General features: G+C 38.4%; 2 protein-coding genes across 2 annotated transcripts in view; both read left to right on the forward strand.

Annotated features, from left to right (window-relative positions):
• Positions 1-16417, forward strand: part of LOC307161655 (NACHT, LRR and PYD domains-containing protein 12-like) — a 222789-nt gene that overhangs the window by 166836 nt on the left and 39536 nt on the right. The gene's annotated exons all lie outside the window — the stretch shown is intronic.
• The window catches only part of LOC307161663 (NLR family CARD domain-containing protein 3-like), a 339467-nt gene that overhangs the window by 44900 nt on the left and 278150 nt on the right, over positions 1-16417 (forward strand). The window contains exons 7-8 of the mRNA XM_079876534.1: positions 69-1899; positions 9253-9423. Coding sequence (XP_079732660.1) covers positions 69-1899; positions 9253-9423 — 2002 coding nt within the window. The remainder of the gene's footprint in view (positions 1-68; positions 1900-9252; positions 9424-16417) is intronic.

Raw genomic sequence — 16417 nt, forward strand, 5'->3', positions numbered from 1 at the left:
TGTCTCTTATAAATGTAGGAGAGAAAATGTATAGACTAAAACTATCTATTGTCTGTTCCTGTGGTTAGATGAGCTGTTCTTCTTTCATCAGCTGAAATGTGGCCTAAAGAAGAAGTATCAATGTGTGTTTGAAGGAATTGCGAAGCAAGGTGACTCCACACTTCTGAATAACATCTACACAGATCTCTATATCACTCAGGGCGGCAGTGAACAGGTCAATACTGAACATGAGGTGAGACAGATTGAAGTTGCTTCCAGACGTCATGAAGCACAAGAGATACAGGTTGATTGCAAAAATTTGTTTGAAGCACATGAACAAGACGAGGAGATCAGAACTGTACTGACAAAAGGAGTCGCTGGCATCGGGAAATCAGTCTCTGTGCAAAAGTTTGTTCTGGACTGGGCTGAAGGAAAAGAAAATCAAGATATCAGCTTCATATTTCCTCTTCCATTCAGAGAGATGAACTTAAAGGAGAAAGAAAAGCTAAGTTTGATGGACCTTATAACTCAATTTTTCCCAGAAACAAAAGAAATTGACCTTAAAAAAATGAATCAATTTAAAGTCCTGTTCATCCTTGATGGACTGGATGAATGTCGCCTTCCTCTGAAGTTTGATTGTAATGAGACGTGGTGTGATGTATCGTCACCAGCCTCTCTGGATGTTCTCCTAACAAACCTCATGAAGGGAAATCTGCTTCCTTCTGCTCTCATCTGGATCACCACCAGACCAGCAGCTGCCAGTAAGATTCCTCCTGACTGTATCGACCGGCTGACAGAGATACGAGGATTCAGTGACGCACAAAAGCAAGAATACTTCAAAAAAAGATTCACGGATGATATTCAAGCCAACACAATCATAAATCATGTTAAAAAATCAAAGAGTCTCTTTATCATGTGCCACATCCCAGTCTTCTGCTGGATTTCAGCCACGGTTCTGCAGAACATTCTGGAGGAGAAAAGAAATAATGATGTGAAAAACACTCAGGCTGATGAGATCTCTAAAACACTGCAGGAATCAAACACTGAAGACACTCCCAAGACTCTGACACAAATGTACACACACTTTCTCCGCTTTCAGATCCAGCAGAGCCACCGAAAATATGATGGAGAATACACACCAGATGTTTCCTGGGATAAAGACACCATCCTTTCTCTGGGGAAACTGGCATTTCATCAGCTGGAAAGCAGTAACCTGATCTTCTACCACACAGACCTGGAAGCCTGTGGTATTGACGTCTATAAGGCATCAGTGTACTCAGGCATGTGTACCCAGATCTTTAAGGAGGAAACAGGGATCGTTCTTGGTACCATGTACTGCTTTGTTCACTTGAGCATTCAAGAGTTTATTGCAGCCCTTTATGCACATCTGTTTCTATACATCAACAAGACAAGTGTGTTTGATCATGAGTCTACAGAACAGGAAAACAGAAACAAAACCATGATTGATTTTCTCAAGACTGCAGTGGACAAGGCGCTCGAGAGTGACAATGGACACCTGGACCTTTTCCTTCGCTTCCTCCTCGGTCTGTCCCTCCAGTCCAATCGACGACTCTTACGAGGTCTGCTGACACAGCAAGACGGCAATGACCAGAGCAACAAAGAAATAGTTCAGTACATCAAGCAGAAATTAGAAAATAATCTTCCTGCCGAGAGATCCATCAATCTGTTCTACTGTCTGAATGAACTGAACGACCAAACTCTGGTGAAAGACATTCAGACCTACCTTAGCAAAGGAAGTCCCTCATCTGGTGACCTTTCACCTGCCCAGTGGTCTGCTTTAGCCTTTGTGTTGTTGACATCAGAGGAAGAGCTGGAGGAGTTTGAGCTTCAGAAATTTAAGAAATCAGACGAGTGTGTCATTAGATTATCGACAGTCATCAAAACCTCCAGAAGAGCCCTGTAAGTCTTTTAATATATTTTCTCATGTTTAGCTCTCATCTGAAAAATGTATTTATCTACATCACTCTATAGTGATTCCCCATCATAAACATGAACCTATACCTGTAAAGCTTTTTTTTTGTGTGTGTGTGGAGACAGTTTATCAAACCTTAAGACAAAATATAAAATACCATGTAAAAATGTTTGCATGTTTGTTTTGTATCATATGATACACCAGACTTGTATGAATTATTTGGTAACGCTTTAGATTACAGCCCGGAAAGTACTACATAATTAAGATGAATTTACAGCGTAACTTTCGGTAATTATAGTGTAGGCCTACCTATGAAGTACTTCCATGTAAGTATAAGGGAACAATATGCCAAATTTGGGGAATAAAGGGGTAACAACCAGGAGAATTAAAAAAAATATATATTAATACTGTAAGTATTATAGAACTAAGGGGTACTTTTTCTACTATTATGATACAACAATCTTACATTTGGGACCAATTTAGCGAGAACATACACTGTGCACCTTTTTGTAAAAATTGCGTACCAATACAAACTGTATAGGCTTTTTAAAAATGACATATCTATGCATTTATATAGGATGTTTTTTTTTAATTTTTTTTTTTTTTTTTTTTGATAGCAAAAGTGCACGGGCCTCATGTATCAATCTTGCGTATGCACAAAAACTTTGCATACGCCAGCTTTCACGCTCACTGTCGGATGTACTAACAGTGAAATTAACGCGAGAATGTGCGTTCCTCCACGCCAATATCATGTCTGGCGTACGTACATTTCTCATTGTTTTTGTCCGTTGACGACTCTTACAGGCAATGAAGTGAAGTTGCAAACATTACACAACGAATTGTTCTACAAGTCTATCGCACCACCACCTGTGGGAAGCATTGCTATTAATTAGCAATTTATAAATTAATTGACATATATTGTCACACGAGCCTTAAGGGAATATTCTATCAATTATGCAATTAAGTAATAACATATAAAAGCATATGCAAATTGATACAACCCTTAGTCTATAAATAAAATAAAATAAAATATTAATAAAAATATTAAATATTAAATATTGATTAATATAAAATATAATATAAAATTATATATATATATAATATATAATAATATATAATATAATATATATTATATATATATTTTATATATATATATATATATATATATATATATATATATATATATATATATATATATATATATATATAATAATTTATATAATATATATAATAATAATAATACCGCATTGACGGCATCAGCCAAACTCTCCCACTCATATTTTTTCCTTTTGTTATTAATTCCGGAGGACAAAGTTCCAAATAAAATATTTTTTCTCGTTTCTACCTCCGATAGTGGCACCTCCAATTCACTTTCTGTCAAGTTTCGTTTCTTGCCGCTTGCTTTAGCCATTTTCTTACTGCTTTCTTTTGCCAAAGTGGACTCATTACCATATTTAAATTGATTTAATTAAGGGAGGAGACTGGGTGGGGCGTTGTGCTCGTGTATGTGCGCTCAATTTTACGTTAATTGGGCTGTACAAAGAGAATATGCGTGGGATCCTTCGTACACAGAGATTCATACATATGGGTTTTTTTGTGCATACGCACATTTACAGCTTTGTCCTTACGCAATGTTTTAGTTTGAATTCAACGCAAGTCTTTGTACATGAGGCCCCAGATGTTTAAGTTTGAGCTTACATGCTTCAAGGCAAGTAAAGCTAAAACTATTGCATTTTTTTTAAATACTGGGAAATATACTCTTGTTCCAAGTAGTTACAGGGTAAGTGTGACATTGCAGGCCGTAAATTAAAGTGGTGCTTGTTACCCTCTTGTTCAATGTAGTTACAGGCTAAGTACAATAAAAAATACATACAGACAATCTTATAATACTGACTTGGAAACCTTTATAAATTGGTCCCAAATGTGATTGTTGTATCATAATAGTAGAACATGTACCCCTTAGATCTACAATACGTTCAGTATATAAAAAAAATAAATTTCTCCTGGTTGTTACCCATTTATTCCCCAAACTTTACATGTTGTTCCCTTATACTTACATGTAAGTACTTTATAGGTACACTATAATTACAGAAAGTTACACTGTAAAATCGCTTTAATTACGCAATACTTTCCGGGCTGTAATCTAAAGCGTTACCAATTATTTATATTACAGGGTATATACAGAAATTCTTAAGTTGAATTTAATACATTTTAATACCTTTTTTAATACCTTCACAATATTTTTTAATACCAGCACGACTTCAAGCTGCAACTGTAGTGGTGTAAAGTGAAAAGTAAAGGAATGAAATATCTTTCCAAAAGGAATAACACATTTCATCACAATTTAACAAGGTGGTTATAACTTTACTTCAACCCTGGACTCAAAAACCGAGAGAGAGAGAGAGAGAGAGGCTCTGTAGAGTAAGGTGTGAGTGACTGTGTGTGTGTGTGTTTGAGCAAGCAAGTGGGCGTGTAAAGGGTGTGTATGTCTACCTTTGAGTCGTTAGGCATAACAAAGGAGTAACACATTTTATAACTTGGAAAATTGGACTCAAAAATGGTATAAAACATGAATTGAGAGAGGGAGGTGTGTGTGTGTGTGTGTGTGTGTGTGTGTGTGTGTGTGTGTGTGTGTGTGTGTGTGTGTGTGTGTGTGTGTGATTTTACTACTTGATTTCATAGCTTTGTAAGATAAAATCCTTCTTTGCTAGACCTGATAATTATTAATTATTATTATTTTGGTCTATAATCATATCAATATCAAAAAGTAGAATTAAAAAGTAGCATTAAAAAGTTTATTTGCATTAAAGTTTAATTTTCTACCATATACTGTACAATTTAATAAAATTAGCTGCCAGATAAAAAAATTAGCTGCTAGATAACAATAACTTGCTTTGGACTTTTTTTTTTTTTCTGGTTTCACCTCTCTCCAGTCTAAACTAAATAATTTTTTTGGTAATGTTTCTACACATTATAATATAAATAACCTGAAAATACTACGTAGTTTACATACATGAATATATGAATTGTTTGTTCATGTTACTTCACAGTGCATTAACTAATGTTAACAAATACAACTTTTAAATTTTGATAATGTAGGCTACTAGTAAATGGTGAAATTAACATTAAGAAAGATTAATTAATGCTGTAGAAGTGCAGTTTATTAATAGTTAATGTTAATTAATGTAGTTGACTAGAGTTTAATAAATGTAACCATATTGTAAAGTGTTACCGATTTGTTACACACCGATTCAGGCGTCTCATGAGTTCAGTGTTGGACAGATCAGTTGTTATTTACAGTTTTACTTTTATTTACTGTTATATACAGTTAATCATTCATTAAAGTGAATCGGTTCAAAGGAGTCATTAGTTCGCGTTATGCAATGTGTCATTAGCGGACGTGTACGCGTTGTGTGATTATCCCGGCAGTTTAGGACATCGCACAAGATTTGTGTCAACACAGAAAACATTTCATCACTGGATAGGTTTTTTTTTTTATTGAAAGTGTGGTTTATGTCAGCTAAATGTGCGGAATGCCTTTTAGAGATGATAAGGCTATGTATTTTAGCACAATTCACACCCAGCGGTAATTCAAGAAATAAATCTCCGAATGCGTCACGTGAAACTTCGGTCTTCCGACCTTTTACCATCGTGTCAATATATTTTGATTAATATGAGCGAGGGAGAGAGAGCAAGAGTGGAGAGAGTGCGCGCGCGACCGGGGCTCTCTCTCTGCTCGTTCTTTCCGGTTCTTTCAGTTAACATGCACCCTGTCACAAGCGCAGCAGTCATCTACATTAGGCTACTCACCGATCAAATAAGGCTTTGGCGGGACAAAAATACGCTTTTGGTGGCTGCCAAAAAAAATTAAATGCAGGAAAAAGCCTGATGTCTCTTATATGACTGAAATAGAAGCGAACTCGCGAACAGGTTTGGCAGCAAGCCAGCCAGGTACCCAGTTTGTTTCAGCACGCGCGAACGAACACCACGTCACATGATATCGCTCAGGTCCTACTCGCAACATATAAATAAATCCATATTCAAACATTTTGTTTGTACGCAGCCAGGAACAGCACATATGCGTGGCATCACAATCTTCTTGTAAAGAGACCCACACGTTGCACGTCGACTGAACACCTGTGGGCGTGACAACGGCGCGATGATGTGAAATGAGGCGTAGTTGTCTTGCGCTGGAGATAGTCATATGCAAATGACTGGTATGTCACTTCGTACCGTGACGTGACTTCTTACCATGGATCCCCAATAAGCTGTACTTAGAGCTTGATTAAATAAATGCTTTGTTTATAATGGGGAGGACGTCTTAAGCTATGAAACTTGCCGTAAGTTTTAATGGTACAAAGACCTCTTTATTTTATATATATTATATTTGGTATACCAAAAGATCAAGGCAAATTTGGTTTATCATGTCATGACCCGTTTAACCCTCTGAGGTCTGAGCTGTTTTCTGGCCCTGGAGGTGTTCTGACATGCTCTGACATTTGTGCTTATTTCTGTTACTTGTGACATTTTCATGGCTAAAGTCTGATTACACTGTATTCAGCACAAACTCTGCTACAATAATATATCAGCAGCATGTATATAAAAGTTTGTAGTTTTGAGATAATAACATTTATGCGTGGTTTGTGAAAAAACAAAAAAAAATTGTCACTGAAATAAGCTCATGAAACCCATACTGATTATTTCTTCATAAGACTTTTGAAAATTGTATCACGTAGCCCAGAATATTTGCTTCAAAACTGTGAAAATCATCCTGACTGCTCATTCAGAGAAGACAATATATTGATTTAAAAATTTTACGACGTGTTTTGTGTGAGAAAGCTCTATGCAAGAGGCGTGGACATCTCATTATTATGTAAGCTTTTCTCACCTGAGAAAGACAAAAGACACTCCCTAATGGCCCTATTAGGAGCTATCAGGCCCTGCCATTCTGAGCAACCTTGCACAAAGAATGAGGAGATTTAAAAAAGAATGGCTTTTTGATTGTTTTTAATGTATTTACAACACAACATAATGACACAAAAAAACACATTATTTAACACACTGAACTAAAGACAGAGACTTGAACTGTCACACACCTTTGTGCCATTCCTGAAACATAGTAGGCTACATACCTTTCATTTCCATGGTGTTTGATTTTTCACTTTAGCATGTTCATGTATGGAGACTTATGTGAATGTTGAAGTCAGCAGGACTTATCAGTGGCATCTTGTTCCTCTAAAAACAACAACAACAACAAAACAGCTGTGAGCATGCTGATATCAAGAGAAATGCTGCACAATTTGGGGAATATATTTTAGATTTTTCAGGTTAAAATAGTTTTTTAAAATGTACAGAATACACACACACATATATATATATATTAGCCTACTTTTACCATGCTGTGTTTTATTAGAATATAAAAACATCCTCGTGTTGAACACGTAGGCTATACAAGCACTGAAAGGTTGCCTATCATTCTAGTTCACATTTCACATTTCATGTTTCTGTCTACATGTACATATATGACATTAGGCTTAGTTCATGTTTTTACTCCAAACTCATTTCATAACATACATTTTAATCTGGCACGACCAGTTTAACATGTCTTACCTTAAAAATCTTCTCATTTTCAAATCGCGTTCTTCTGAGGTAAATCCGAGGTAAATTCAAGGTAAACAGCACAGCACAGCACAGCTTACAGTTGTCCAAACCTGATGAAAGCAGAGAAGAGTAAGTTACGAAGTCTCTGCTGCTTTGTTTTGAGGTGATGAGGGCGTTTACAGGTCTGTGTTTCTCCGCATGGATCATTTGCATGTCAATCGCTCGTGCGCGCGTGGGTGTGGTCACATTATAGTTAATGAGGACGCGTTTGAGAAACTGTACATGCCGCTGCTTTCGTATGGATTACTTAAAAATAGAATATTTGTTTTTTATATAATTTACATACTTTAAAAATAGAGATTCCAAGCGTTGTATAAACATGCGTTTCAAGTCTGTGTGACAAACATTCGCTGAGTTACAGGTCATTTTCTGTCGCGTTTCAGAATGAGTTTCACATTGAGACAGACGGCAGAACGCGCATCATGTTTATTTTCTTTGTTTTACGAAAAACACAACATTTTGTTTTTATTATGAGTGTACACAAATAAAAGAAGACATTTAACAGTTTTGAATGTACAATACAAGTATGTAAAATCAAAATCAACAGAGTAATTTGCACTGATATAAAAAAAAACGAGCAGATCACGCCGGCGTGATTGCCGACCTCAGGGGGTTAAGATGTTTTTTCTACAAAAAAAGTTTACAAAAGTGGTTTGTGCGTAACGTGAAATAAACCAATCAGAGCGACATCTCACATTCCCTTTAAGAGCAGGCACGCTTGTTCTATAGCGGATTGCTATTATCATGGCCTCATCAGTTCTCATCAGGGCCATAAAACACAGAGAAGTGACATTGGGGATGGGAGAAACCCACCCAAATTAACTTCGGTTAAACAGGCGTATGATAATTTGGGTAAATGTGTAAGCTAGATTTATGCTTTTATAATAAACTGTCTATCTATCTATCTATCTTGTAGTAATGTATGATTTGCAAAAATGAAAACTGCTGCTTCTGTGTAGATGAGAGAATCAAAGTGTATGCGCGTTGTGCACACGCTACATTGATTATGGCCAAGCATGCACCCTTAAAATAGCATATGAATAACATGTGCAATGCGCCACTGACTTTAGACTAGGTTTTTCCAGGTCAGTGGCGGAATTGTTTTCTAAACCTGCAAAATAGCATCAGGGAACGTTTGCGCCGGAACACGCCTCCTCTTTGCGCTGAACTGCCCTGGGGAGCGCAAATGTATTTCCTAGTTTACCGACGTGCATCTGTGGAGGGAAAAGTCTGCTGTGCGCGGGTGCAAAATAGTAATGAAACATGCGTTGGCGTACAAAGTCAATTGGGCTGGGTGCAAGATAGGGCCCATAATGTTGTTGGTGCAGTCAAGTCAATAATATTGTTGAATATTAAGTGTTCCCAACTAAGCAAGACAGAGGCAACAGTGGCAAGAACCTGAACTCCATCAGGTGACAAAAATAGAGAAAAGATCCTATAGCTATAAAACTTTACACAAATATTTTTGTTAACTTCATTTTATCTAGGAAATTTGTCACTAAATAATAAACACTAATGTACAGGAAATAGTAGTTTTTGAAGATGAATGTTAGTTTAACTCAGCTTCTTTGCTGTATATGCTGTTTATGTAAAAAGTAAATGGAAAATGTATTTAATATTTGTATATAGCAAATGTTTTGTATGTGTTCCATCTAATTCTGTGTTGTGATTTATTGTAGGTTAAATGATTGTAACTTAACAGACAAAAGCTGTTCAGCTCTGGCTGCAGTTCTTGGATCAGATACCAATCTGAAAGAGCTGAACATGAACAATAATAAGCTGCAGGATTCAGGAGTGAAGCTGATCTGCACTGGACTGAAGAAAGCAAAGTGTAAATTGGAGATACTGAGGTAAGTTGAGCCACAGGAGTCTCATACCTAGAGTGAGGTGCAATGAATGACAGGACGATGCCGGAGGCAAAAGCGCAATAGAACTTTTGTGAAAAATTCAAAGATCTTTTATTTGTTACAATGTGGGTATACCATATCAATCCTGTCATTGTGCTATTTTATTGTTGTTGTGTTTTTTCATCGAGTAATTGGAGTGACATTAAGCATTTATTTTGTTCCAAGAAAAGGAAAGATCTAACATTAAATATCAGAATAAGAGCTACAGATTCTGAGGGTCATTGGCAAATATCTTTTCTTGTAAAATAAGTGCTCCACCGGCTCTGGGGGGTTAATATAGGCCGGAAGCTAGTTATTTTAGACGATAAAGTTTTAAATGGGGTTTTAAATAATAAAATATTTTCTTACACAAACGCATCGCTTCACTTCAGAAGGCCTTTATTAACCTCCCAGAGCTGTGTGGAGCACTTTTATCATGGATGGATGTACTTTGATGGATTTGAAAAATATACAGCCATTCACTGCCATTATAAAGCTTGGAAGAGCCAGGACATTTTTTTTTAATATAATTCTGATTGTATTCGTCTGAAAGTAGAATGTCATATACACCTAGGATGACTTGAGTGTGAGTAAATCATGGGCTAGTTTTCATTTTTGGGTGAACTATCCCTTTAACACCTGGTATTGCACTGTAATGCAAATAATTGCCAGGGATTATAATATTTAGTGGATAAAGTATTTTCTATATATGTACATTCTACTTCTTATAAGTCAACACTTAAATTGTGCTGTTTTTGTTTATAGTAATTCATACTTTAGTGATATAATCATTACTTGCATACCTAGTGTTGAGTCAGAATTCAGATGATTCTCTTAATATTTTATGTGACAGGATTAATGTATTTTAATGCTTTTGAGGGAGCTGTGTATCTTTGATTCTGCTTTCAGCTTTGCAGCTAGTCTCGACTAAACACTTCCTCTAGTGTTTTACACCACTTTGAAAGTATTTTGGTCCATTTGTCCCACTCCTCCTTACAAAGCTGCTTCAGCTCAGTGACATTTGTAGACTTTCCAGCATGAGCTGTGTTTCACGTACTTCCACAGCATTTCAATGGAGTTGTAGTCTGGACTTTAATTAGGCCATTCCCAAACTTAAATTTTCTCATTTTCCGACCATTTTCAGGTTAATTGTTGTGGATCATTCAGATTAAAGACTTTCAGACCTGTACATTTGTAAGACTGGACAAACTGGTAGAATTGGAAGAGAGGGCAACTCTCTGAGAAAACAAAGGAAATTAACATTTGAACTCTCTTGCTATATTACCATCCCCATTCGAGACACGATCACACTTGAGTTGATCACCTCCCAATTTACACATCATTCCCTTCACCAATTCCTACCTGAATTCACCCAAAAATCTATATGGTTTAATATGAACTATTATCATACAATATTATACATATTTGGTATCATTTGAAATATCTCAGTGCGACTGTTACAAAGGTCTCATTCCCACAGAAGTAAACCAAATCATCAACCAGATCATCAACCAGTCTCACTATAAAGAGACACTTCCCCTTCACTTCTTTGTCTGGTCTTGTCCTAACGTGATCTCACAGACTCTACTCAACCAATTACATGTTGCTACCTACCTTGAAGATTCCTCTTAAGTGCTTCATCTCCAATCGCCCACTTCCTGTCTTTCGTCATCTGTCTTCTGTCTCCAGCCATCTGCCCACTGTATCCACGGTCATCATCTACAAACAAGAGATCAAGATTATCATCCAGCTAAGTTCCATATCCAGTACAGATTCTTTTACATATATACTCACCAGTCATCTCTGCTTCTTCCACTTGAACTACTTACCTGTCTGCTTCTCTCTATACCGTGACAGAAGACCAGACCACATGCAAAGCCCTACGGAGACTGCAACGAATCACCCAGCCGATCCATTTGCAGATCTGGTTCATGCAGTCCGTTTATACCTTCAACCGTCTACATCGGATAACCCACCTTCCATTCCCGCCGATGTCGTTCGTGCTGCACGCCAATCACTCCTGCATTCTTCACCCACTACTTCATCCGCTGCCTCTGCTAGTCCCATGGCCTGATCTGCAACATTTACTGGTGAGGCGGAGGATTGCAGCGGAATTCCTGTTACAGTGTTCCCTATATTTTGAAATGCAGTCTCACCAGTTCACCAACGATCATGCCAGAGTGGCCTTTGTCATCTCATTGTTGTCCGGACGCGCGCTACAGTGGGCTACATTCACTGTGGCAATCCAATGCCCCAGTCATATCCTCACTGTCAGCCTTCTTCAGCCACTGCAAAGAAATTTTTGGTCAAACCGCATCAGATTTGTCAGTTCATGACCAGTTGTTCAACCCTCATCAAGCCAATAATTCTGTCAGCGCTTACGCTCTCCAGTTTCGCATTCTTGCGGCCGCTAGCGGCTGGGATGAAACTGCACTTGGGCCTTTATGCTGCACATTAAACTATTCCACATTAAACTCTTCCTCACAGAGATCCCCTGCCTCGCTATGCTCACTCTCACTGTCATCACTATCATGATGCTTCACGAGCCCCTCCCACAGAATGTCATCCTCGCTCCCATCAAGGGCATTTGATATGCAGCATTTCTTAAATCCATGAATGATGCTCTCCTGGCTTATGGCATCCCATGCTTAGAGGATCCAAGTACAGAGCATCATTCTGTACTACTCATTCTGTACTTGCCAGATGCACTGCTGGCTTCTGAAGTTTTCCAGTAGGCGTCAGTGACTGATCGCCTGACAGGAGCCACTCAGTATATCTCTTGCGCAGATTATCCTTGAATGGCTTGTTGACGACTACATCCAATACCTGTAGCTGGCTTGTCATCCCCCCTGGTATGATCACTAGATCGCCGTTCTCTTGACATCTCCATGGCGGCACTTTACTGTTTATTTAATTCATAACACTGTCACTAATTAGCCTATTGTGTTGGCGCCCTCTACTGTTTCCCCCTGCTTTCTCCCTTTCCCCCCGGGATTTTGTCTATATCGCGAATATAAGATGACCCCCCATTTTTCAGCCTATTTTTAGGACAAAAACCTCGTCTTATATTCGGGTATATACGGTACTATTCAACTTCCACCTCAAATAAATTATCTGTCCCATACTATGGTGCATATCCTAACCCCTGCGTTTGTGTCTCAGCACAAGCCCTCATCGCCTCGGGTTCCGCAGGGAACTTCATCTCCACCCAACTTCTCCAAAAACTGAACGTCCACAAGAAAAGCTGCTCTCAGGATTTGAGAATAAACACAATCCAAGGAAAGCCGCTGGGCCGTGGTCGAATCCGGCACTTCTCTCCCACTCTGACGCTCTGCATCGGATGCCTGCATACTGAAGAAATCAGTCCACTGTCCATCCTGGAACAGAAGGCCATGGAGGAGTACATCCAGGAGGCACTCCAACAACAATTCATTCGTCCTTCTATGTCCCCTGCCGCTTCAAGCTTCTTATTCGTTTGCAAAAAAATACCTCAACCTAAATCACCTAAATCAGCTCAACTCCCAAACAGTCAAATACAGCTATCCACTTCCTCTGGTTCCAGCAGCCCAGGACCAGCTAAGGGGAGCTCACATTTTCTCCAAGCTAGATCTGTGGAGTGCATACAACCTCATTCGTATACACTGAGGGGATGAGTGTAAGACTGCCTTACCGGGTGCCGTACAGCCTGTCCAACCGACCTGCAGTGTTCCAAGGGTATATGAATGAGGTGTTCCGGGAATTCCTTCACCGATTCGTCGTGGTTTACATAGATGACATCCTCATCTACTCCCGGAACCTGGCCGAACATCGCCTCCACGTGACGCAGGTCCTTGAAAAGCTCCGCCATCATCAACTCTACCTCAAGCTTGATAAATGTGAGTTCCATATAACCTCCGTCCACTTCCTAGGGTATGTCATCGACCAGCATGGCATCCAGATGGACCAGAGGAAAGTGGAAAGTGGAGTTACCGCAAGTTTTTACAAATATTAGTGACGACTAATATTTTGGTGCTAATTCAAGTGTGCGTGTTTTGAAAAGACAAGAAGTGAATTTCCGTTTAGGGCAGCAAAAGTGCTGCTTGTCCAACCTAAATATGGGTGTGTCATATCTCTGTTTTAATTTAATGTTACTTTACATAAGTGAATGCGGGAAACCACGGCATGGCCAATCCAAAGCTATTATAAGACAAGTAAAGTTGCAGTAGCAGTTTTAACATTAAGTGACATGGCATCTGACACACAGAAGCCAATGGCACATGTCACTATGCGTATTGGCACATCCGGTGGCACATCCGGTCTTCATTGGCATGTGCCAGTGGATAGTGGCATGTGTCACTGACATTATTGGCATGTGCCAGTGAGATAGTGGAATGTGTCACTGACATCGCGACACACTGACACTGACATGACACCTGACTGACACTGAGTCGCGGAACATGTCACGGAACACTGTTGCGACACCTCCAGTAGTGACTGACAGATTAATCGAACACCTATAGCCTACTGACGTAATTGCGGCACAAAATCCTAAATAAATAGCCTAATTTTGTGATATTTAAAATATCAATTAAACGAATTAAAGTGCATTAATATTTTTTCAAACGTGTTATTTGTGTCACGTCTGTATTTGATTGGTATGTGCCACTGAATGTTTTGTAATACCAGTGCTACTTTATATTGTTTATCTCGCAAAGTCACAAACTGCCCATTCTAGGAAAGACCAGAAATAAATCCATCATGGGTCACTACGAATAACGTATTAACAGTCGCGTCCGTTACTGTAAACTTTTATTTTTGCTTGATGCTGCACAGACGCACACCAGTAGGTGTCAGTTTAAGTGAGTGTAACACTGGCCAGCGCAAGATTCTCATCTGTGGTTTTAATATTTCAAGTCCTTCCAAAAAGTGTGAAAAAAATTATTAAAAATAATTTGTTTGTTAGGCTATGTAGGCCTATCTGAAAAGGAGTGTACCGAGCTACTAGCAATATTCTTTTTTTATACAAGTGCAAAAAAATGCTCAGTGCATTTTAAAAATTCAACAAACGTTCGGTCGCGCAGGACCTTCCTCAGTACCTTTAATATTTCAAAAATAATTTTATGGAATTATTCAATAAATAAAATAATTTTTTGTTGTACAAATTAACTATGTGCATATGTTACATAATCTACATTATACTCCGGCAGACAGCTGCAGGTGTCACTACTGGAGGAGTCACAACATAAAGAGACGTCAGTTTTAGTGACACAGGCCAACTGGCATGTACCAGTGGATATTGGCATGTGTCACTAAAACATGAGATGTGCCAATGGATTGCGTCATATGCCACTTGCATAACAATTTGCTTTATGCTGTCAAAAAATATGATTTATAACATCGCTAAGTTAATGTGTAGCCTACAACATACATAATTCGATACAATTATTTTTGAAATATTAAAGCCACAGATGAGAATCTTGCGCTGGCCAGTGTTACACTCACTTATACTGACACCTACTGGCGTGCGTCTGTGCAGCATCAAGCAAAAATAAAAGTTTACAGTAACGGACGCGACTGTTAATATGTTATTCGTAGTGACCCATGATAGATTTATTTCGTGTCTTTCCTAGAATGGGCAGTTTGTGACTTTGCGAGATAAACAACATAAAGTAGCACTGGTATTACAAAACATTCAGTGGCACATACCAATCAAATATAGACGTGACACAAATAACACGTTTGAAAAAACTTTGCACTTTAATTCGTTTAATTGATATTTTAAATATCACAAAATTAGGCTATTTATTTAGGATTTTGTGCCACAATTACGTCAGTAGGCTATAGGTGTTCGAATAATCTGTCAGTCACTACTGGAGGTGTCGCAACAGTGTTCCGTGACATGTTCCGCGACTCGGTGTCAGTCAGGTGTCATGTCAGTGTCAGTGTGTCGCGATGTATAATAATGTCAGTGGCACATGCCAATGAAGACCGGATGTGCCAATACGCATAGTGACATGTGCCATTGGCTTCTGTGTGTCAGATGCCATGTCACTTAATGTTAATACCGCCTCTCTAAAGTTGGTTGACTTATATCTGTAGTAGTGGCCATACCTCTGCTGAAGTAATCGTTACTTTAATTTCAAGTGTATGCAATCACAGGGGTTATACCAAAGTATCTTTGATTGTGTAAGTGTGAATTCGACCAAACTCAGGTATATAGCAATTACCTCTGTTTAGTGACCAAAGCTGGCGAGATTGTGATCGTGAGACCCACGTTAACCCTCTGGGGTCTTAGGTGTTTTCTGGGCCCTGGAGGTGTTCTGACATGCTCTGACATTTGTGCTTATTTCTGTTACTTGTGACATTTTCATGGCTAAAGTCTGATTACACTGTATTCAGCACAAACTCTGCTACAATGATATATCAGCAGCATGTAAGTAAAAATTTGTAGTTTGAGATAATGACATTTATCTGTGGTTTGTGAAAAAAAAAATGTCACTGAAATAAGGTCATGAAACCCATACTGATTATTTCTTCACAAGACTTTTGAAAATTGTATCACGTAGCCTAGAATATTTGCTCCAAAACTATGTGAAAATCCTCTTGCCTACTCATTCAGATAAAGCAATATATTGGCTTATAATATAAGCAATATAAAGCTTTATGCGAGGAGGGCATGAATCATCATGAATATTGATGTGTTTCACACCTGAGAAAGACAAAGACCCTCCCATAATGGCCCTATCAGGTGCTATCAGGCCCTTTCATTATGAGGAACCTTGCACAAAGAATGAGATGAGATTTAAAAAAGAATTGCTTTTTAATTCTTTGGATTTAGTTACAACACAACATTATCCAAAGATACAGAATTGAACACACTGATCTAAAGACAGAGACTTGAACAGTCACACACCTTTGTGCCATTCCTGAAACATAGTACATACCTGTCATTTCCAAGTTGTTTGATTTTTCACTTTAT

Source organism: Squalius cephalus, assembly GCF_949319135.1.
Source record: "Squalius cephalus genome assembly, chromosome: 7".
Classification (NCBI taxonomy): domain Eukaryota; kingdom Metazoa; phylum Chordata; class Actinopteri; order Cypriniformes; family Leuciscidae; genus Squalius; species Squalius cephalus.